This window comes from Dendroctonus ponderosae, unplaced genomic scaffold (genome assembly GCF_020466585.1).
Source record: "Dendroctonus ponderosae isolate FM_Combo_2020 unplaced genomic scaffold, Dpon_F_20191213v2 Dpon_F_20191213_1, whole genome shotgun sequence".
Classification (NCBI taxonomy): domain Eukaryota; kingdom Metazoa; phylum Arthropoda; class Insecta; order Coleoptera; family Curculionidae; genus Dendroctonus; species Dendroctonus ponderosae.
The window spans coordinates 47,570,578-47,595,357 of NW_026017110.1; the positions used below are offsets into that span (position 1 = coordinate 47,570,578).

Below are 24,780 nucleotides of genomic sequence, written 5' to 3' on the forward strand. Positions count from 1 at the left end.
TGCTGTGCTAATGCTGTACCATTTTCGTTATTTTTTCTTAGGCTATACTTATGTTCGTATATTCTTTTCTTTAGATATTGTCCTGTTTGACCAGATAGAAATTAAATTTTTGAGTTTGAGGCCAAAACTTCATGCAGAATATTTCAATTAAACTTCTTCATTTAAAAATATTGTTTTGAGTCTGATTAGATTCACTTCATCGTACATTCAAAACACGAACTTTGCGCGAAATGTCGAATTTTCCCATTCACAAGCTCCACATTGAGTCTGAAGTCGCATTTTTGGATTTAACATCGAAGCATCAAATTTGAAAATTTGTCTTGTTTTTGTGAAAATCCAATTTTGTACATCAAAAAACTCTCAAGAACTTTGAAATTTAATAATTAATAGTAGTTTGTCAAATCGTGTCTTTCTCTGGCGTCTAAGGTCTTTGTACAAAAAAAGTTAATTTTGGTGTTGAAACAAAAAATTGCCAGTTCCAAGCAGAAATTTTCCCTTATAGACCGAAACTTTATGCAGCACATTTAAAATTAATCTTTTCCCATGAAAACAATGTTTTGAGTCTCATTAAATTGTCATCATCTTACGTTCAAAGTACAAACTTTCCGTAAAGCATCCAAAGACGCATTTTTTGCGTCTAAGCAAAGCAAGCAGGAGCAATTTGGATTTAAGGTCAAAACCTCAGGTTTAACTTGGAAAAAACGATATTGATATTGACCGAATTTCACGTTTAATAGTTTAATTTTAAGCATCAAAAGAGACTTTAACTTTTATTTAAATCGATGTTTCAGGCCTGATTGAAAACGACTCAATATTATATTTAACTTTCCATCTCTATGTTAAAAATCCAGTACATTTTCTTCAAAAAATGAAATTTTAGGTGGAATTTTATACCTAAAGTCGAAACTTGATAGTGAAAATTAAAATTGAACGTTTTTACCGATAAATGTCGAAAAACCTAAAAATACAAAGTTGTTTCGTTAAACGTTCAACCACACACGTTTTTGGGAAAAAATGAATTTAGCTTCTGAAGTGAATACTTCTAGTACCAAGAAAAAAGTGGTTTAAAAATTGTTGAAAAAAAAATTAAACTTAAGACTCACATTTTCGAGTGCAGCTTGAAAAAATGCTTGTAATAAACTCAAACGGGTTTATTTGAATTTGAAATTGCCTTCACAAGTCTAAACTTCGAATTTAAGCGAAATAAATATTCTTTGGATTTTATTCTGGAAGTTATTGGAAGCAGCGAATGAATTTTCAAAGTCGAAATTTGTCTTTAAACGGCGGAGATTGAGGTTGAACTGGAAGTTACGTGTTTAAAGCAATTACGTCTTAGAAATTTCAATTTAAGCTTGAAAAAATCGAAAAAGTTTTGCGGCTAAAACCGAAATATTTGTCTTGGTATTGGTCGGGAAATTTTGCCGAATTATCCCTATTGAGTAATTGGTTCGAAAGTTTGCTGAAAAGGGCAAAAAACTCCGTCAAATCAGCTCGATATTTGCCCAAGACAAAGTCGTGAAACTCGAACTTTGTCTGATTACGCTGGGGAAATTACGGCACTCCCACTCAGCTACTGTCCTTTAACATTTTTCTTGGCTCTAATAGGACAGACATATGAAACATTTAAAAATTCACTAGCGAGAAGGAGTAAGCTATCAAGAAGTGGAGGAATGGTGAACCTCTGAAGAATTACTTAGTTCTGCAAGTAAAACGTTCCATCAAGGAAATTCCTCGAGGAGAGAAAGCTCATCATTAGTTACCAGTTGTTAAAGTTTATCAATTAAAGTACGCCGTAGTCCAAACTTTACCGGCTTTTCTGCTAATAACTCTGTAAATGAGATTGAAAGTTGCCTAATACCCACCAGCATAATGAAATTAATACGGCCAACCACTGGACACAGAATAATGAGCACTAAAACTTAATTAATTTCGTTTTGTCAAATCTACTTTTCTGCTGAATGTTTTTGTGTTTAATTACGAATTTTACGCCTATTTTGTTCCATTTTTAGACCGAAATCGTCCACGAGCAGAACGATTTGTTTAGGATTTTAGCCAACGCTAATTGTCAATTTTGCATATGAAAATTACACAAACAGACACATTTGTTATGAATTTACGCATTTGGTTTCGATTAACTTATACGGAAGATTAGTCTAATATGGATTCTCATATGAAATGCATTTTTTACTACTTTGTTTATTTAAGTTTTTGAGTCAATAAACGGGTGAATTTTTGCAAAGTCCAAAATTCTTCAGATTTTCCGAACCCTAACAACAGCTTGAACTAATGTTTCGTTAATCGATCGGTATTTCAAGTCCAATTTTGCGTTCTTAGACACTTCATCTAAATTCTCCGCTAATTATTAAATTTCCTCGATATTTACGAAGCAACCCTTCGACTACACCGGTGCAAGACATAAATCCGTTTGTCTGGATAAACGAACAAAGTACAACCCCAAACGGAAATAAGAAAATATTCGAAACTTTAAGGGTACTTTGTCGTTAGATAAGCAATAAGGGCACAGTTTCCAGGCCAATTAAACAGAAATATCTCCCCCTGAAATCTTCACGTTTTCCGGCAAATACAGACGAAAGGGTTAAACGGAGTAAACTGGGTAAATCGCTGAGTAAACAAAGTAGCACAATTGTGCGATTTGAATACCGACTCGAAAATTGAAAATGCCTGGCACGACTTGCGTTTCCAGATTTCCAGACGGCGCAAATATTTTCCGTTTATATAAATCAGCTTCAAGCTGCTTGAAATCCCGTTTTTATTTATGAAAATTGCCTATTTTATATTTTCGCTTTCTTGGCTTTCCTTCGATGATTATGCTTATTTTTTTGGATTTAACGTGTATTTCATTCGTTCCATTTGAAGAAGTTTAGTGTAGACTTTTTCGAAAAGGTGAATGCAATTTAATTACATTTTTTCAAACATTAACATTAATTAACTCAAATAATAAATTGCCAAACCATTCTAGTCCATTAAAGCCACTTTTTAAAAGTGACCTCCACCCAAATAAATTGTTGCATCGCCTTAATCAATTGTTATTTTTCATTGTACATTTAAAATTTCCTTCACCTCCATTAAAGCGACTGTTTTAAAGTAACCTTCACGCAAGTGAACTGTTCACTTTATTAATTTGGTTAAGAATAAGACATTTTGGTATTTAATTCGTTTGCAACTGAACAAAACATATATTTAAATTGTGTTTTAAAGTTTAGCTTCGTTACTTTAAGCGGACATTAAACAAATGCCCTAAATATTACTACTAATAGTAAACTGTGCCAATGTATTGCTTCAATTAATGTGTATTTTCAGCTAGACAGTGAAAATTTGCTTCACCTTCTTTAGAGCGTTTTTTTTTAAGTAACCTTCACGCAAACAAGCTGTTTGCTTGACTAATTAAGAATAATAAAACTGTTAAATATTGAATTGGTCTGCACAAGATGTTGTCTACACTGGGGTTTAAAGTTCGCCTCCTTTTAATTTGATATATTTAAAATAAAACTCTTCAGCCTCAGTATTAGTAGGAAAGTCAACATGGATCAAACGAATTAGTCAAGCGGTTTGTTAAATCTCACCTCCAGTGAACTAACCTGCAACGGAATTTCTTAATTTATTATTGTTGTTATTAAGTTAATTAAAATTAATATTTTACGTTATAAAATATTTTCAATAAACAATAAATTTAACAATTTCTTTGCAGATTACTTAACTGAAGATGTGACTTAAGAAGCAACATATTTCCTAGAAATATTTTGTGTCTTCTACTAACAGCAAGACTGAAGAATTTTTTTTAAATCTACTTAAACTATTGGAGGTGAGATTAAGAGCTCAGTTTGAACAACAATTTGGCTGGTTCACTTGCCTGGAGGTTCCTTCAAAAACCGAGCTTCGATCGAAATGAAGAAGCCAACTATGAATCAAAGGATACATACGAGTTATATACGAATTTTTGTTCCAGTTTAAATGTCGATGTTCAGTTGCTTCTCTTAGGTCTGAATTAAATAGAGGCGAAATTTTAAAGTTTATCTTATTTGAGGAAATACAAAAGAAAATTAGATATTTTATAAAAAAATAAACGTTTCATCTTCATTTAAAGCCATTTACTTAGGACGTTTTCCTTCGTTTTCTCTACCATTTTATATGAGAATTTAAAACTTAGATAATTCATAAGTCAAGATACCAAAGTGGAGGTGAGATTTAAAACCGACCGTTTTAAAAGCAAAGTTAAAATGTTCTTCAAAAAATCAGTTGAAGGTCGCGTTTAAGATAAAGTAACTAAATTAGTGAATTGAGTTTATAGTGAATACAATTTTTTTTGTTACTTCTGCAGCTTTTATTCTCCTTTCATATTTATATCTTTGGTTTAGCTTTAGTATTTTTTGACGTAATTTTGCAACATCCGTGAGGTAAAAAAGCAGTAAAAGTTTTTTAGATCTTAATCCAAAAAAGGGGCCTAACTGAAGGTGTGGTTTAAGAGGCAATATGGTCTGATATTTTCTAGAAAGATTTTGTTTCTTCTACTATTAGTGAGACTGAAAAAATTTCTTAAAATCTACTTAAGCTAATGGAGGTGAGATTAAGAGCTCAGTTTGAACAATTTGGCTGGGTGCAAATGAATGCGTTATTTAAACGGTTCACTTGCCTGGAGGTTCGTTTAAAAATCGAGCTTCGATCAAAATGAATCACACCTTCAGTAGCCAACAATAAGTCGAAGGATACATACAATTTATATACGAATTTTTGTACTGGTTTAAATGTAGATATTCAGTTGCTTCTCTTATGTCTGAATTAAATAGATGTGAACTTTTAAAGTTGATTTTATTTCAGTAAATACAGATAAAAATTAGTTATTGTATGAAAACAGAAACAAGTTTAATCTTCATTTAAAGCTATTTCCTTAGGACGCTTTCTTTCATTTTTTCTACGATTTTATTTGAGAGTTTAAAACTTAGATAATACATGAGTCCGGATATCAAAGTGAAGGTGAGATATAAAACCGACCGTTTTAAAAGCGAAGTTAAAATTTTCTTCAAAAAATCAATTAAAGGTCGCGTTTAAGATAAAGTAACTAAATTAGTGAATTGACTTTATAGTGAATATCACTTTTGTTTGGTTACTTCTGCAGCTTTTATTCTCCTTTTGGTTATCTTTGGGTTAGTTTTAGTATTTTTTGAGGTAATTTTGCAAATACGCGAGGTCCGAAAGCAGTAAACGTTTTTTAGATCTTAATCGAAAAAAGAAGTCTAACTGAAGGTGATTTAAGAGCCTAAGAGGTTCCTTTAAAAACCGAGCTTCGTTCAAAATGAAGCACACCTTCAGGAGCTAACTATAAATCGAAGGCTACGTAAATTTTATATTCGACTTTTTCTACTAGTTTAAATGTAGATGTGTATTTGCTTCTCTTATGTCTGAATTAAATAGAGGTGAAAGTTGATCTGATTTGAGTAAATACACATTAGTATGAGATATTTTATGAAAAAAGAAAGATAATTTAAAACTTAGATAATTCATAAGTCAGGACATTAAAGTGGAGGTGAGATTTAAAACCGACCGTTTTAAAGGTGAGTTAAAAATTTTCTTCAAATAATCAGTTGAAGGTAGCGTTTAAGATAAAGTAACTAAATTAGTAAATTGAGTTTATAGTGAATACAATTTTTTTTGGTTACTTCTGCAGCTTTTATTCTCCTTTTGGTTATATTTGGATCAGCTTTAGTATTTTTTCATGTAATTTTGCAACATCTGTTGGGTAAAAAAGCATTAAACGTTTTTTAGATCTTAATCGAAAAAAGGAGCTTTAAAACTCACCTCTAGTTGTTCTTTTTGAGCATGTTTATATGTATTGAATTTTCATTGATTTCATAATTAAGTTTTCGTTAAAAGCTTCTGAACGGCAGTGGAAATAGTTGTAAAAAATTGTCCCTTTTGGTTGATTGTTTCACTTCTGAAAATTTTAGTGATTTTATGGATGTTAATGGAATTGAAGGTAGCGCTTAAAATGCGATATTTGGTTCAATTTTGACTAGTGAAAGCGAAAGGGTAAAACGTAACAGTTTAATGGAGTAAAAAGCCTGTCTGTCAACGCTAATAAAAGAGGGAGCTCGAGATCAATTTGAGGCAAATCAGTTCTAAGAAAAGTGTATGCGATGAACAATTTTCTTCGATTACTTGATAAGAAACGAGCGTTGAAAATATGGATTTCAGTGCGAAAATAAAAGTATTTTAAGCATATTCAAGTGCTCTTCAGCTACCTGTTTGCAATCATCTGGTGTAAAGGTGTTTTAAGTGAGCAAATGAGGACAATGAGGGCATTATCTACTGGCTAATATTAATGACTTGTCAGCTATGGGAATCGCATACAAAGAGGTCGTTTCATTTATTGTGCCTCCATTCAATTGCACAATTTTAAAGCCAGTGAGCCGATCAGCGCTATCTTGTTTTCCCATTTGTCGGCCAGCTGGCATGATTCGTATTTTCCAATCGCAGAATTCCATTTCGGGTTATATATTTGCCGCAGTCGATGCCATTTCCAACCGAAAAATCCCGTTTTAGTGTATTATTTTCGACGATCGTTCGAAAATTCGCCTCCTTCATCGATACGCTTAAATTTAACCAAATCGAGCTTTAAAGTGAAATTAATGAGCCCGAACACTGAATTATCGAGATTTTGTTCCAGAAATAGATGTTCATTTAGTAGCTAAGTAAGCTACTAATTGGACGGGCAAAGTCGCTGGTTGTTAACTTTTGTTAACTATTCCTGGTAGGTAATTTAATAAAATCGACTTTATGCTCAATACGGTAAAATATTATTGATTCTTGTGATCGCTGACTAACTTATTCAAGGAATGGTTTTTGGCTTTAAGGCGCTGAATAAATAACTGGCATCGGAACATTATAAGGCGACAATTTCAAATAAACCGTTTTGTCCAAGAAGGCAGTTTTAACAAGAAAATAGATATCGGAAGGAAAATATCGTTATCCGCATACTGCGAGATTGCGAACGTTTTCAATTTCCCGTTCGGATTATTGGCATGATTGGCCTAAAAAAAATAGAGAAAAACCGTCTTTATCCATGATACCGTTATTAGCTTAAAACGGAATTAGAAATAATCGCTTAATTTGTTGATCACCATCAAATGTTTGTGTACTGGAATGATTTTAAAATAATTTAAATCCACATAATGAACATATTTCCGCACAGCAACCCCTTATTTATGTAATTCGCCCCATTTAATCGTTACGTGTACGTTCGCATGCAGTAAAAACATACCAACGTTTATTTTTAATTAACATTTATTCAACTGCAGCCGGCAAGTTTTCACTATGAAAACAGACAATGAAAATATAATTTCCCATTCCAAGTTTCCTCACTAGGATTTCTGGAGTTGAGGCGGTTTTTGTTCAGTTTATGAGATCGTAAAACACACCCAATAAATTGAGTGAAAAGTTTTCGAAAACCCTCCCAGTTTGTTACGTGTTAAGGGCGACAGGGAAAACGGAATTTACGATTCCCCGTGGAGCACAGGACGAAAGTGCAAGGAAACTTTGCTAAACTGTTTCTTAAGGGAATTTGGAAAAAATGCGATAATAAATCAAGACTGTTGGTAATACATTGGTCTGAAATAAAGTACATTTAGACATTGAGCGCAAAAGTTGACGCGTTTTTCTTGTCGGTTGTTGCAAGAAGAAATAACAGCGACTTGGAGCGATTGAAATATGACCCAAGAGCTCGGGGAGGATTTTGCAGAAAAAGTTTTTTGTGGATTGTAAAATATTTTTTAGTTTGAAATTCAGCAGAATGGGTGATAATGGGAGAATAAATTAAAATTATAAAACGCAAAGTAAATGAGTGAAAAATATGGAGAATGCAGTAGAAGGAAGCGTTGCAACAATTTTGTAAAACGATGAAGTAATCAACTATCAGCAATCAAAATAAATTAAAAAAACTAATAAAATAAGAAAGTAAATAGTATAATCAATCATCAGCACCAGACCTGCTTAATGAGGAAAACGGTGACAGAGCTGAAAGCGAAAGTGAAGTCGAAAAGGGTAGTGATGAAGGAGGAAATAGAACGAAGAGGAAAAGGTGGAGGTGGATACAACATAGAATTACAGCTGGAATAAAAAATAGCATCAAAAAGAGTAGTCGAAGGGACAGAATACGAAATTAATGTGTAAGGGGACAGTTAAAAGGGAAATCAATACTCTAAAAAATTTAAAGAAAAAACAACTTTGTGATTTAGTGTTTTGTTTGACACATTTATTAACAGGGAATTTATTTATTTATTTTCTGAAATTCTCAAATTTATTGTTTTCTATTTGTATGATTTTGTAGTTAGTTATTCTAGTTTATTAAATGTTTGTTAAAAGAATAAAACCCTTGCAGCTAATAAGTGAAAACTGTGAGACTATCAACATAAATTAATCACCTTACGGTAAAAAAAGAGTCTACTTTTAAAATTTATGCAAACCGATGAAGAATGCGAGTTTTTGAATTAACAACTTATTTTGATAAAACATCCATAAATGTTTTTTTCAGGGTTTAAATCTAAAATTTTTTGATAGGAGAACGTCAGAAGTAAAGGTTGCTCAAAAGTGTGCAAAAGTTGCTTTTTACACTTTCTCTCACAGAAAAATTTGAATTTAAAAATTTTACAAACCAGTAAAAGAGCCGAGTATTCTAATTGTCGACTTATTTCTTGAAGAAACCAAACAATTTTTTTTTAATTTAAAATTACACACTTTGGTAGGAGAACGTTAGACGAAAGGATTATATAAAAATGCTCAAAAATTGCTCTATGGGCATACTGGCAAAAAAGAGAATCTGCTTTTATTTATATTACCCAATTCTAGGCCAAAATAGTACATTTTGTTTAAGTAAAAATATGGCGAATTTTCTGATGCCTCACAATATTTTTACACACAAGAATTTTCAATCGTTAAAATAGTTATGTGGTTGAAGACCGTCGTGTGTAAAAATCTTCCAAAAATGTTCCAAAATTGGTTAGTGCATTATGAAATAACAATATCTTATTTGAAAAAATATGCGAACAGATTTAAGTGAATTTTATAATTAGTTACAAATTTTTCGGAGGTAATACCACGAGTGCTTTGAAATTACCGATAATTTTTCAGGATTGCATGTTTTCCATAATTTCACGAGTCCGAAGGACGAGTGAAATTTGCAAGGAAAACATGCCAGAGTGAATTACCGTTTATTAATACCTTTTTTGCCCTATGGCGTTGCTATGGAAGAGTGAAATAATCGAAATAATTATAGATTCTCCATTTCTGCATAAAATAATGAAACACTTTGGGTGGACGTACATCATATGTAAAAATCCAAAATACACCCAAAAATACGTAAAAAGTGCAGTAGACTTTAAAAATAATTGCAGATTATTGCAATTCATTGCAGAGTTAAATTATGATATTTTTCTCAAAAATTATACAGACAGATGAGAGAATTGAGTTTTTTAATTCGCGACTTATTTTTTAAATAATCACCGTCGCTGAACTCACCATAATGAAAGAATGCCGGATGTCGGTATCACCCAGAATTACGTTACGTTCACATTGCGGGGGACTTATTGTTCAATTTTTTCATTATTGTTCAATAAAAATATTTACTTGCAAAGATTATACAGCCAGACGAAGGAAGCGAGTTTTTTAATTCGACACATTTTTTAAATGATCATAGATTTTCTTCTTGGGCTTTAAACAATGAAACACTTTTACTGGAAGAATATCAGACAGTAAAAAAACCCAAAAATGCGTCAAATTACAGCGGGTTTATAGTTCAATAGGAATTTTTACTCCAAATATTATGCAAAAAGATGAAGAAAGCGAATTTTTTAATTTGCCACTTATTTTTAAAATATCATAGCTTCTGCTCCAACTCATTAAGAAATGAAAACACTTTTGGTGACGAACATCAGATGTAAATATCACCCGAAAATGCGTAAAAATACGTAAAAAGTTTCGTGGCCTTAGAGTTTAGCAATAATATTTATTTTCAAAGATTATACAGACAGATAGGGAGGCGCGTTTTTTAATTCGCCACTTATTACGATTATTATATTAACAATCACAGATTCTCCTTTTAGGAATACAAATAAACCCTTTCAATAAAAGCACGTTGGATGTCTGATCACCCAGCATAACGTCCTAACTGCAGTGGACTCAAAAATGCGTCTAATTACAGCGGGGGCTTATAGTCCAATAGCAATTTATATTCCAAATATTATGCAGACAGATGAAGGAAGCGAGTTTTTTAATTTGTCACTTATTAAGAATATTTTATTAACAATCACATATTCTCCTTTTAGGAATACGGAGAAACCCTTTCGATAAAAGAACGTCGGATGTCGGTATCACCCAGCATAACGTCCAAATTGCAGTGGACTTATTGTTTACTAAAAATATTGACTGTTAAAGATTATACAGACAGACGAAGGAAGCGAATTTTTTAATTTGACATTTATGTTTCAAAAATCATAGCTTCTACTCTGTCGCATATAATAATTAAAACTCTTTTGGTGGACGAACACCAGATGTAATTATCACCCAAAAATACGATAAAAGTTCCGTGGACTTAGAGTTTAATAATAATATTTACTCTCAAAGGTTATACAGACAGATGAAGGTGGCGAGTTTGTCAATTCTCAAATTATTACTGCCATGGACTCATTGTTTATTAAAAATATTTACTTTCAAAGATTACACAGACAGTCGAAGGAAGCGAGTTTCTTAATTCAAGACATTTTTCTAAATTATCATAGATTTTCTTAGGTTGTAAATAATGAAGCAGTTTTACTGGAAGAATATCAGACGTAAAAAAACCCAAAAAATGCGTCAAATTACAGCGGGCTTATAGTTCAATAGGAATTTTTGTCAGATTAAGAAAGCCAGTTTTTTAATTTTCCACTTATTTAAAAAAAATCATAGTTTCTACTCTCACGCTTAAAATAATGAAACACTTTTAGTGGACGGATGTCAGAGCAAATATGGCCCAAAAATAAGTAAAAAGTGCAGTGGACTTAGAGTTTAATAATAATATTTACTCCCAAAGATTATACAGACAGATGAGGGAAGCGAGTTTTTTAATTCGCAACTTATTTTTAAAATAATCGCAGTTTCTCCATTTAGGGATTAAATGAAAGACTTTTGATGAAAGAGGATGTCGGTATCACCCAGAATTATGTCCAAATTGCAGTTGACTTATTGTTTAATAACACTATTCACTTTGAAAGATTATACAGACAGACGAAGGAAGCAAGTTTTTCAATTCGACACATTTTTTTAATTTGATCATTAATTTTAAATAATGAAACCCGTTTACCGGAAGAACATCGGCCAAAAATCACCCAAATATGCTCCACAATTACTGCAGACTCAAAGTTCAATAGGAATTTTTACTTCAAATATTATACAGACAGATAAAGCCGGCGATTTTTTTAAATTTGCCGCGTATTTTTTAAAAATCATTGCTTCTGCTCTTACGCATAAAATAATTACGCACTTTTGGTGGAAGAACACCAGAGGTAAATATCACTCAAAAATCCATCGAAATTGCAGCAGATTTATGATGTAATAAGAATATTTATTCGAAAAATTATACAGACAGATGCAGGAAGCGAGTTTTTTAGGTCACCATTATTTTTTTAAATACTTATAGATTCCTTTTAAGCATGAAAGATTGAAACACTCTCAGGAGAAGATCATCAGACGCAAATATCACCCCAAACTCTCTCACAAATGCAGTACACATATAGTTTAAAAATAATATTCACGCTCAAAGATTCTACAGACATATGAAGGAAGCGAATTTTTCGCCGCATTTTTTACAATAATCACAGATTCTTGTTGAAGGCACAACATAATGAAACTCTTTTGTTGGATAACGTCAGACCTAAATATATCCCAAAAATTCATTCAAATTGCAGTCGAAGTATGGTTTAATAAAAATATTGAATTACAAAAATTCACAGCGATGAGGTAGGTGAGTTTTCCAATTAGTCACTTTTTTATTATAAGATATATCTCATTTGGAGCCAAAAAAATGCAAAAATGTGCCAAATATAAATACTTTTTGGCTTAATAAGATGAAATCCTTCCACACCACGATCATGAACCATGAAGCATAAAATCACACTTTAATTCGTCTTACACACTCCGTGTGAAAGCAACTCTTGCAATTCATGAAGAGCACACTGTTGCTATTTTATTACAGCAATTGAACGGACTTGTAAAAACCGGTCGTTGACTCTCAGGTCCAGATCATTCCGATGCCAAACAATCCAAGATGGTTGGACGGGTAATTTTCGAAACAACCCGCTAGAAACTAGATGGAGAAACTCCCCAAACTTACCGTGTGTCATAAAGCGGCGGCAACGTAAAAGTTACGGTTCCGTTAGCGAAGCGTCTAAACTAGAAGCGCACTATTTAACACTCGCAAGAAGTGAAAGGAAAACGGGACTGCGCCCCTTTCTCGGCACTCGGAGCTCCGGCAGGATACTGACTAGGGCCGACTCGTCGCAGGACTCTGGAACGCAGATTCGGGATCAAAACGGGAGCAGGAAACAAGGAAGACTATGACTGGAACACCCTCACCGTCTAATGACCAATCAAACTAATAATGAAAAAAACCCTGTAAATGTATCGCGTAATTTCATAACCAATCAAAGGGCAGTTAATTTTCTAGAGACAGAAAACGCTTTTGTGGTATTGTTTCCTATATGACTTGTTAATGCGTCAATTTTGCTTTGCTTGTGGGTTGGACATTGAGACAATTTGCATACAAACCTGCTTAAAAAGTATTTTTTACCAAAACCTTTTGTTTTGCAGTGTTCAAGTTGAACTTCAAGGATTTGAATGTAGATAAGCCACAAATTTTCTGTATTAATTAGCTGAAACTGAGAAAATGAGGAAACCATGATATTGCATTTCTTAGGTGCAACTTGAAGATTTTAATAAAACATTTAAAATAATGTTTTGATAGGTTTCAACCTCCAGAAGGGGTTTTAATATTAGGATAAATTAGGATATTTGCTAGTCAGAGGTTTTTCAGTCTTTAAATATTCAAATTTCTTATCAGTGGAGCGTCAAAGCTCAAAATCATCAAAAATGAGCGAAAATTGCAGCTGATTCAACGTTAAAAAACTGTTTATTTTAAAAATATATGCAAATTGATGAAGGATGCGAGTTTTTCAACCTCATCTATATTGGGCCAAAATTGCTAAATAAAATTATCTACTTTCGAAAATTGCACACATCGATGAAGGAAACACAATGTTCAATTAGACACGTTTTTTGATTAGAAAGCTTTGTTCAAGGGTAACAAAATTAAACGTCCTTTACTCTAGTTAGTTCTTAAGTTTTGTTAACACTCGAAAGGCAGGCGTAAAATACTTCCAAAACAGCGCTAAAATTCCTTAGTTGACTTGACGTTATATGAAAAGGTTAATTTTGAAAGATTATATAATGCGATGAAGGAGGCGAGTTTTCCAACTAGAGTTTTTTCAATCACTAATTTAGTTTAGTTAACCTTTTTTTCAATTCCTTACTAGTCGAAAGTCAGAAGTCAAGAGCATCTCAAATGTGCCAAAATTGCAGTAGATTTAACGTTGAAGAAGTTTATTTATTTTAAAATATTTACACATCTTTGAGGAATGCAAGTTTTTTAATTAGACACTTTTTTTACTTTGAATACATTTTTTTACTTCACAAATTAAGAATTCTTAATTGAACAAAGTCAGACGTAAAAACATTCCATAAATGCGCCAGCAATTTCGGTGAATACAACGTCAAAGAAGACTAATTGTTTATAAAAATTGTACGCAGCAAAGAAACAAGCGAGTTTCTAGTTACGTAGATTCTTGCCTAGCAAATTTTATGGAAGCGTAAAAAATTACGTTTTCTTAATACTAGAAAAGCAGACGTAAATATCATCCAAAACTGTGATAAATTACCCTAGTTGTCTTAAAGTAATATAAAAATTTTAATATTTAAAACTATACAAAACCATGAAAAAGGTGAGTTTTCTAATTCGAGTTCTTTTTTAATCGCAGGTTTGCCCCAGCGGAAAAATATTTATTTTTTACTGTTCTTTTATATTAGTGTGTGGTAAATATAATCCAAAACTGTGCTAAAATTTGTTGTTGGATTTAGCGTTATTTCAAAAGGATAACTTTTCGAGATTATGCAAAGCAATCGAGGGCGCGAGTTTCCAAATTCCACTTTTTTAAATTACCGGTTTATTTCAGTGGGAAAATATTTAAATTTCTTATAAGGCGAACGCTGTAGGTCAAGATTATTAAAAAATGTGTCAAAATGACAATAGTTTTATCGCTAAAAACATATTATTTACTTTTCAATATCTACACATCGGTGAAGGACGCGAGTTTTTAATTAGACGCATTTTTAATTTTAAATATTTATGGCGCCAGAAATTAGGAATCCTTAATAGTAGATAGTCAGACGTGAATATAAACCAAAAATGCGTCAAAATTGCAGTGATTTAAACGTTAAAAAGGATTATTTATTTTCGCAAATTGTTCACAGCTATGACGGAGGTGAGTTTTCAAATTTGTGTTTTTTACAACCAGGTGATTTTTGATTAAACATTTTTAGGCTTACAGTTAGTGGATCACCAGAGGTCAAGATCATCCAAAAATGTGCCAAAATTTCAGTTGATTCAACGCAAAAAAAACAATTAATGAAGGATGCGAGTTTTTCAACCAGATCTATATTGGGCCAAAGTTGCTAGGGAATAAACCAGAAACAAAATTATCTACTTTCGAAAATTGCACACAGCGATGAAGGAAAGGAAATTTTCAATTAGACACGTTTTTGATTAGAAGGGATAAAGAATGCGGAGTCTTTTCCAACTAGAGGTTTTTCAATCACTGATTTATTTCAGTTTAAAAATATTTCAATTCCTTACTAGTCGAAAGTCAGGAGTCAAGAGCATCTAAAATGTGCCAAAATTGCAGTGGATATAACGTTAAATAAGATTATTTAGTTTAAAGTATTTACACATCTTCGAAGGATGCGAGATTTTTAATTAGACACTTTTTTTTACTTTGAATACATTTTTTGACTTCACAATTTAAGAATTCTTATTAGGAGAAAGTCAGACGTAAAAATAGACCATAAATGCGCCAAAAATTTCGGTGAATCCAACGTCAAAGAAGACTAATTGTTTATAAAAATTCCACACAGCAATGAAAGAGGCGAGTTTCCAGTTACACACTTTCTGACAGAAAATTTTTTGGAAGCGTAAATAATTAAGTTTTCTTAATTCTAGAAAGTCAGGCCTAAATATAAACCAAAAATGGGTCAAAATTGCAGTGGTTTCAACGTTAAAAAATATTATTTTTTTCGCAAATTCTTCACAGCGATAAGGGAGGCGAGTTTTCTGATTAGATACTTTTTAGTTTAGAAATATTTTTTACACGTAAGAAATGAAATTTGGTGCATAGTAGAAAAATGGACGTAAACATAATAGAAAAGTGTGTCAAATTGATTAGTGGACTTTAAATCGGAAAATTAACTTTTGGAGATTTTGCTAAAAATTTCTTATTTATTTTTCATATTTCATCTATATAAAGGAAATTAGAATCTTGCAAAATATGTTGCAACAGTAAAACGCGATTTTCACTATCTTAAAGATGCCAAAGAATCAAACGCAAAGTCAAATATAATCAATTTGATCATGTAAATTACACAGTTTTAACGTTATTTATACGCATCAGCAACGTCGGTTGAGCGTCCAAATCAACAAAATATTTCAAGGTTTTGTTTGCAAATAACTTCAAAGTGAACGTTTCCAAAACGTTGCATCCTCCACAAGCTTGTTTGCCTGTCGCTGACAATCTGCGAAGGTAAAAAAGCTTGCAAAGGTGGGCATTCTGATGCCTCGACTTAATTGAAAAATGTTTTTCATAACAAGCGTATTTGGATTAAGCTAATTGCATTTCATTCCTGATAAACGTCTCGTACTTGTGGCGCTCTTAATTTACATCGCCCACAACAATTAACCGTTTCTTGGTCCTTGTTGCTGGCGAATTAGAAACATCTGAAAAATGCCTTCCTGTAGACTTCTGGATCAATTTAACTCAGCGACAGGTGCGACAGGTGAAACAAAATATGAGAGAATCACGTTTCCAATATTTTCTTATAAATAACCGAAACATCGCACTAATACGGGATACTTTAATGATCCTGTGACGTGGTCGCGTTGCCCTGGAAACCGAAGGAAAACCTCGGGGAAACAGGAAGCAGGCTAAAGAACATGCGCATTTTGAACAGATGAATCGCATTGCTGCAACTGCTCTAATCTCTGGATGGTTTCACATGGGCATCAAATACCACAAATGAGTGAATTGTTCGACCTTTTTCTCTTTAGGAATGATAATTAGAGTGATTTGGTGTCTCTGCTCAGTTGCCTTGTTCCCTGTAGAGGCCGTTCGTGAGTATTGAGGCCAGTTTTCCGGAGAAAAAATCGTGTTCAAAGCTGACTTTTAGACATGACCGAGACGCAGCATCGCACAAAAGCGGCCAGCGAGAAACAGCACGACCTCTGGTGCCACAAATGTGACTCTATGGTGGATGGGGACAAATGTCTCGATCTGTCTGGAAACTACAGCCATCTGCATCAGAAATGTGCCAAAGAACAGAAAAAATGTCAGGTAAAGTCCAGCTTTTTACATGATTGTTTACTCCAATGCAAATTGATTTTTTGTGGGCCTTGAAGTTTCTCAACATGCACGTCATTGTGTCTGAGTCCAAAATAGAGCAGACTTTGTTGTCTGGAGTTCTTAACCGTTCAGAATCGGACAGCCCTTAATATCTTCTGGCAATCGGTTGGCAGCCAATTTGGGAAATAAAAAGCCTAGAAAATGGGCTTGGAAAAGACTTTTTAACTGTGAATATCGCACGAAAACTGGCGGGGTTACAGGAAAACAATCGAATCTTTTGTCTGCTTGCTTCAGCCTCTGTTACCATAGACCGTCGGAAATATCAGAGTGTGCTTTGAGCTCAGTGACGAATTTCTGAACGGTTTCCTAAAGCCTTCGCCACTGCCACTAGGAGTTATATTTTAATGCTCCTAAGGGTTTGGGAGTTTTTTAAGAAATGTAATGCAGTGATAGGTAGTACAAGTATGTCGGAGTTTGCAACTTTCAGCATCTGGGGTTTCTCAAAAATCAATGCTTAGAGGGATTGGAGTCAAACTTGGACAAACGATGGCTCAGTGCTTGGTTTTCGCGTACAACAATTTGGAACTTGCTGTTCCAAATTGCGGAGGATTTTCGGATTTTTTGGATTTTTTGGATTTTTGGATTTTTCCATTGCAGTACACTTTTCTGTTAGACACGTACGGTTGGGAGGTTTCAAAATTTACGCCACGGATGTTACGAGATTAGGAAACCATAAGCTGTTATCCAATGTTTGGCTTACATTCTAACTGATAACCTGGTCCTTCAAACAGATGTGGCAAAAACTGTTTATTTCCTTCTGGACGTTTTGGAAACTGAAAAGTCAGCGGATGAGGATACTTAACTGAGAATTCACCGAATTATAGAACAAAGCTTCCATTAATATTGGCTTTATTTGTCGTATGCTCCTCTAAGTAGTATCGGAGTTAAAAAATTCCCACTGAAGTGCAGTAGCCAGAACTTTCTTATAACAGCGTTGTGGTTTGGAGGTTTAAAATATCAGCTATCATCAAAAATCATTAAGGAATGGAAGTTAAAATTGTTCGAAAGCTAACTCAACACTTTTTTCTGAGTAAACTGTAACTCAACTCACTCCTCCAAATTGAGCCGGATTTTTAAGTTTTTTTTAATCGTTCTCAACGGGCTAAGGTCTTTATTTCTAAGTCTAAGTTTTGGAGGCTCTAAAAAATGGCATTAGAGGCAAAGAGAAGCTTTAGGCTTTCTTTACCGCTGACGTGGTTTTCCATGTGATACTTTAAGTGTTTTTGAAAGTACAATTTTTTGCATTGAACTGCTAGCTAGGGTCAGGTCATCTCCAAGCTCAAGTTTTGGAACCTCTAAAAATTGAGAATCTGTTAGGATTTAAGTGAAATGTTGTGAAAAAAAGTTGAAATTTAGCTCAAAGTTGTTTTTATTTTTGGCGTTACTTATGTGCAGCTCTAATGTTTCGGAGTTAAAATTATTTTTCTATCAAAGTGCGGTAAATAATTGTTTGTTGTAACAGCGTTTTGGTTTGCACGTTTAAAAAATAATCAATCATCAAAACTCATTGGGGCCTGAACGGGACATTTGATCCAAAGGAAGTTCAATATTTGGTTTACTTTCTGGGAAACCAGAAAGTCAGTCATTCCAGTTGGATCGAATATGCTGCACATCGCGGTAAATTTTGCACCTGAATGCTAAAGCTTCGCAGGCTCTAAATCATAGGTTCCCAAAGGGGTCCATAGGAGACCACACGGCGGTCCACGTAGACGTGAAAAGAAAACAGGGGTTCACAAGTTGTAAGGAGGGTTTGCCCAAAAATTTGCTGGTTTTCATAATGAACAAAAATTTTGGCTTGGATTTAGCTATCAACGTAGGCAGGTAGCATCATTCACTAGGTTGGTACTCACCTGCACCCTGACCTGCAAAGGGATCAAATGAGACTTGCGCTGTGCTTGCATCTACAATAGTACAAATACGAATGCCAAAAACAAAATGTAACTCATTTGTTTCTGGGATTTTGAACATAAAAGTGTGACTGTGAAAGAATCGATGTCAGTGTTTGCAGTGCCGAAAAAGTAAGTATCTGCCTATTTGTTATACATATTTTATTGTATACTGTAATTTATTAATCATATTATATTTGTTTTACTATTTGAGTATAGCTGTAGTGGGTAGTTATATAGGAAAAATTAAATACTAAAGATTATGCAAAACTTCTATAAAAGAACAAAAAGCCAAGAAAGGTTAAACTTTAGGCACCTATGTACTTTTTTGTTTAAAAATATTTATTTACGCGACGACAATTCATTAAAAGAGCGGTGTTTCTACGGGCATTTTTTTATTGCAATAATTCTATTCTGTTGTGTTATAATACCCATATTCTTGTAAAATCGCCTCAAAAACAATCATTTTTTTACAGGTCACAACTGATACGAAAAATGGCTGAATTTAAGAAGAAATGTCGACAGTACAGTGTTGATTATTTGAAATTTGGTTTGCTTTCATCAATGTATTACAAGAGGAGCTACTTGAGCTCAGCACCAACGAGGAACTGAATGTAAAATTTAAAAAGGCTATCAAACATTTTGGCTGCAGGCAGAAATCCCCGAAAAATATCCTGGGCTATCGGAAATTGTGAGAAAATTTTTGATAGCGTTTCCCTCGTCCTATCTTGTCGAAAGCAGTTTTAGTAGCGTTGCCAACCTGTTTACAAAAAAGGAGCAGTTTGAGCATCACAGAACCGAGATATTTCAGATTACTTCTTACAAAACTGAAGCCAAATATTGATAATTTGCTGTCAATTCACCAAGTACGTCTCATTAAACGTATGAGTATGAGAAAGTATTGTTGATTAACATTTCAAAGTTCATTGTTGACTGTTTGTAATAATAAATGTTTATAATTTTCTTTAACCACAAGTATTATTTTAATAAATAGGAGACAAGAAAATGTGCTACTTTTTTTTCTTCTTAAGGCCTCCAATTCGGGGTGATATTTTTGAGCAGTTTTGGAAATACAGTAGAAATGTACCAGCAGGGCGGTCTACCGAGATTAGTAAAACTTTAAAAGTGGTTCACGAGAAAAAAAGTTTGGGAACCACTGTGCTAAATAATTGACACATAAAGGATTTTCTTAATACATCTTTCGTGTGAAGTACCGCGCGATACTCTAAGTATTCGTGAAGTTACAACTTTTTCTTTTCTCGTGCAATGTAAACACTTTGTTATTAGCGTTTTTGTTCAAATAATCATCGATTTTCAAAAATGATTAGAAAATGCCAGTGAAATGTAAACCAACGGAAGGCCAAGCTGCGTTTTACCTTCTGATTAAACGGAAACACGCTTCTTCCAGTTGAACTGATTTAGGATTTTTATTTCGAAAGTTGCGCAATGGTGAACATTTCGACACTCCAGGCTAAAGTTTTGGAGGCGGGAAAAAATGAGCTCGTGAAGAGTGAATCTCAAAGTTTCTTTTATGTATTCTGTGATTTACCGTGCTTCGTTAAGTACCTAGTTGCAGTTACAATTTTTTTTCTTTGGTGGCACTTTATAATCTTTTTACAACGTTACGGTTTGGCCGTTTAACATTTATAAGGTAATGGGAATGATAATTAGACAAAAAGGTAGTGAGAGGTTTGGTTTACCTTCTTAGTATCTGAAAACCCGCTTTTTCAAGTTGAATCGGATTTAAAAATGTTTTTCAAATGCGAGTCAACGGCCGCATCAAGTGCTGTATCATTAGGCCAACTTTTCAAAGGCTTTAGAGAAAGCGCACATAAAGGGATTTTACTGATTTTTTGTTAAAAAGAAGTGCCTTAAGACTTTCTGTGTTCTAGTTTACTAGGCTAAATAGTTTTGGTGAAAATGGTTTTTATCTGAAGTACGATGGCGAAAACTTTGTTCTTACAGGGTTCTGGTTTGGAGGTATAAAATATCATAAAAATCATCAAAATCATTGGGGCAAGCCAGTGAAATTTGGCCCAAAGAAAGTTCAACGTTTCTGTAGTCTTTTGAGTACCCGGCAACTCGCTTCTCATAGTTGAACCACATGTATGATTTTGTTGGAATGTTGGGCAACGGTGAAAATTTTGTATCTTTAGGGCAAAGTTTCAGAGGCTGGAAAAAGTTATCTCATAAAGGAGCTTAACCAAATTTTCGTGAAAAACTGACTCAGTTCTTACCGTATTCCCGGGCATGAGTTACTAAACCTAACTCTAAGAGGTTTAAGTGTTTTTTTTGGTTTTTGTTTCTTTTTGAGTTTAAAGTTTTTTCTTTTGAGGTACACTACTCAAAACTTTAATACTACAGCTTCATGGCTGGGAGGTTTAAATAATCATAAAATATCAAAAATCATAAGAGGATTCCCGTACAATTTCTCGCAAATATAGTCCAATGTTTCGTTTACCTTCTGAGTAACCGGCAACTTGCTCTTTCAAGTTCAGTCGGATCTAAGACTTTTTTTATGTTGCACAGCAATGGAAAGTTTGTACCTCTTGGCCAAAGTTTCAGAGACTTCAGAGAGCTTCCTGTATTCATGACGTAATTTACCACGCGTAACTGTGACGAATTTCAAAGGTATAGTTCTTGTGAAGTCAAGTAGTGAACAGTGTCTCACTACAGTGTTGTGGTTTGGAGACTTATGAAATCACCAATCCTCAAAATAATTATGGAAAGCCCGTGAAATTTGCACCAACGGAAGCCCAATATCTATGTTACCTTCTGCTGAGACTGATGACTCGTTTGTCCGAGTTGAATCGGATTTTAGAATTTTTCAAATGTTGCGCAGCGGTGGAACGCTTGCATTTAAGTGAATTTTTGTCAAAAAATGCTTCAAAGCTTTGGTTCGTTCTGCCGTGAATTTCTATGTGCTACTCTAAGTAATGTGAGGGTGGCGATTTTTTTTTTAGTAGCGCAGTGGTACACTGTTCGATGCTACAGCGTTAGAGTTTTAAAGTTTAAATAATGATGAGCCATCACAAATTATAAGGCGATGCTAGTGATATTTGGAACAAAATTAGCTCAATGTTTGGTTTACCTTCTGATTAGCAGGAAAATTGCTGATTCCAGTTGAATCAAATGAATTCCGGTGGAAGCTCGGTATCTCTAAGGTGAAGTTTCAGAGACTGTAAAAATGAGCCCATGAAGGCATTTAGGTAAATTTTGGCGCAAAAACAACTGAAAGCCTTCTTTATTCCTGCCGTGATTTTCCGTGTGCTACTCAAAGTAGTGCCAGAGTTTCAATTTTTTTTCTTTGCTAGCAAAGTTTTGAACACTTTGCTATTAGAGCGTTACGGTTTAGAAGAACAAAAAAATTCCAATCATCAAAAAACATTTGGGAATACCCGTGAAATTTGGACAAAAGGTAGCTGAATTGGTGGTTTGCCTCCTGAGTAATTGACAACTCACTCGTGCAAGTTGAGTCGGACTTCAGATTTTTTTCCGAATGTTGCACAACTGTGCAAAGTCTGTACCTTTGAGGCAAAGCTTCAGAGACCCTAAAAAATTACAACATGAGGAGATTGAAGCGACATTTACTCAAAGGCAGCCCCAGCTCTTGTTTAGCGCTCTATAAAGTCAGAAGTTGCTCCTCTCACTGGTGCTTGAGTTATAAGATTTTCAAAGGTCAAATGCACTTGCTCTTCAAAAAACAATACGCTCGAGGTGTTTTCACTTTTATATACTGGGACTCTGAAATTCGCAGTTATTTCAGTTTAGCTTCATCTTCAGCTTCTTCTTTGATCAATAAAACTTTTTCAGATTTTCCACCAGCACGAACAATTTTCCAGACTCATTGGGAAAGCTCACTGTTGCCCAGACGACAATGGGTGGTTTATTTGCTACCCCATTTCGTCGGTCTGTTTGGGGGTTTTACGACCCACTGAAGGAGATTTAAAATTTAAATTGCGCTGCCGCTGTTGTGAAATCGTGTCAATTCTATTTTATCTGCCGCATTTCCCGCAGTGTCAGTTTTGCATGATTTATGCCAGAGAACGGCGCAAATTCCTTTATTTAGTTTGCATTCTTTCGCTAAAATGAGAAAAAAACAGGACTTTCCAGTCCAGTAAACCACCAATAATCCAACATGTTTTCTTAATAGGTGTAGTTTTAATGTTCGGTAAAAATAAAGCCAGTTTAGCCACAATTTTGCGTAGAATGAAAATATAATTTTCGTTCTCCATTAATAGCCTGAGGGCGACATTATCTTGAGTTTTCCTTTGCTCATTTTTTGTCTGAGCCCCAAAGCCTGCTTTTGAGGAGTTTGGTAATTCAAGAATAAAGAAAACTGAACACGTTGCCGACAGGGTTTTCCTTTCTAAGGCTCGGTTGTGCTAACTTTTCATGTACAAAAACTGATTTTCTGGCATCCATCGAAGAATCAAATTAATGTGTTGCAGGTGCGCAGAATATCCATGTCGACCAGCACTGAGGAGGTAACCGGAAAACCGAAACTGTGGCTGTTGCAAAGAAACTGCTTGGAAACGTGCGATTCCGGCTGCATAGTGATTGGGGAAAGAACCAAACTGCATTCTTGCATTACGTGTTGTGACGAGCACAACTTCTGCAACTCGGGAAGTGGGGCTGAACAAGCCCGTTTTGTTCTTGAGGATTTACTGATTGCTGTTTTCAACATGTTTAGGATAATTCCATAAGAAGATTTGTTAATAAATAGGTTTTTTTTCAGAATTTTCTGGCTTGCTTACGCAGTAAAACCGTGCTCCTTTAAGCTGCTTCCTAATGCGATTCTTGAGTTCAGGGTCTAATTTGAATAATTTTTTTTACTAGTTTAGACTTTTTCTGCTCTGTTCGTGGGTGAGTTTCACTTTACCTAAATTAGCTAAAGTCCTGAATGCTAGATAGGATTAGAGGAAATTAATTCATCCAATTAAAGTTTGCCTTTAAATTAACTTTTACTCTGTTTGTTCTTGGATTGACTTTTCAACTTTGCTGGCAACATGTCCAGTCCATAGTGAAAAAATTCACCGTAATTATTTTCTATTTATGACAGAAAATATTGAAATTTTGGGCAACTTTTTTAAGAATGTTGCTCAAACATGCGGTCTTGCTGAGACTCGCTGATTCATAGTGGTTTTAGAAGATTTATTTTTCGATAAGTGTGAAGAAAAACCATTTTGACTATTTCGGCATTTTGTAGAGAAAATATGGGTTTTGATGACAGTACAGCTACAAATTTGAGTCGCATTCAGCAATTTTTCAAATCTAGCGTATTTCAGAAGGTTCGTTCATGCACACTTACTCTAGAAATTTCGAAACTCAAAAACCGCGAGAAAACAAAACTTGTGGGTTACAGCATTTCATAGGAAAAAGCCGTTTATTTAGAACAGGAGAGTTTCAAAATTGAAACATTTTCAGGTATTTTGAAAAAATTATTGCACAACACGCGCGTTTTCTAAGACTAGCGCATCCACAGTTCTTTGATAAAATTGGTAATGAAATTAAATTGAAACGGCAAAGAAAGCAAACTTCAGCGTTACGGCGATTTATTGAGAATGTGGGGCTTTATGGCAGGAAAATTTGAAATTTGAGTCTATTTCAGGAATTTTTTGAGAATTTTTAGTCCAGGGCTTTTCTGAAGGTCATGCACAGTTACATTTAAAAATTCGTCAAATACTCAACCGTGAGGAAATTAAACATTACGTTGTTTTAGAAAAATATATTGTATATTTGTTACTGGGGAGTTTCAAATTTGTGACATTTCCAAACATTTTCCAAAAAACTAGAAAACTGCCGCGTCATTTTAAATTCGCCCTTGCACAGTTCCTTAAAAAAAAATTATAACTCGGAAACGACGAAGAAACCAAACTTTAGCATTACGTCATTTTATAGAGAACGTACGATGTTTTATAGCAGGAAAATTTCACATTTGAGTAACTTTCAGGAATATTTACAGAATTTTTAAAAGCCAGCGCTTTTCTGAAGGCCAGTTCATGCGTAGTTACATTTAAAAATTCCTTGCTCAAAAACCGTGGGGAAGTTAAACATATAAATCACAGCGTTTTAGAGAAATAATTTTTCTGTTGATGTCAGAAAAGTTTCGAATTTGGGACATATTC

At 34.1% G+C, this 24,780-nt stretch overlaps 2 protein-coding genes across 2 annotated transcripts in view; one reads left to right on the top strand and one right to left on the bottom strand.

The window, feature by feature from the left end:
* Nucleotides 1-12,531, bottom strand: part of LOC109533166 — a gene marked incomplete in the record, with an annotated part of 23,629 nt that extends 11,098 nt beyond the window's left edge. The window contains 1 exon segment of the mRNA XM_019898417.2: nucleotides 12,377-12,531. Within this exon segment, the coding sequence (XP_019753976.1) occupies nucleotides 12,377-12,386 (10 nt within the window).
* Nucleotides 12,532-16,322: 3,791 nt separating this feature from the next.
* On the top strand, nucleotides 16,323-23,392 carry LOC109533163. The gene is made up of 3 exons (XM_019898414.2): nucleotides 16,323-16,477; nucleotides 16,534-16,697; nucleotides 23,104-23,392. Exons 1-3 carry the CDS (start codon nucleotides 16,417-16,419, stop codon nucleotides 23,356-23,358), a joined length of 480 nt encoding a protein of 159 aa, XP_019753973.1. The 5' UTR covers nucleotides 16,323-16,416; the 3' UTR covers nucleotides 23,359-23,392.
* Nucleotides 23,393-24,780: the final 1,388 nt, after the last annotated feature.

Bases quoted from the DNA above. Each gene is read 5' to 3' on its own strand.
- LOC109533163 (XM_019898414.2), top strand. From the start codon at position 16,417: ATGATAATTAGAGTGATTTGGTGTCTCTGCTCAGTTGCCTTGTTCCCT. The intron at 16,478-16,533 runs GTGAGTATTGAG...GCTGACTTTTAG, and splicing joins GTTCCCTGTAGAGGCCGTTC to ACATGACCGAGACGCAGCAT. The intron at 16,698-23,103 runs GTAAAGTCCAGC...AATGTGTTGCAG, and splicing joins AAGAACAGAAAAAATGTCAG to GTGCGCAGAATATCCATGTC.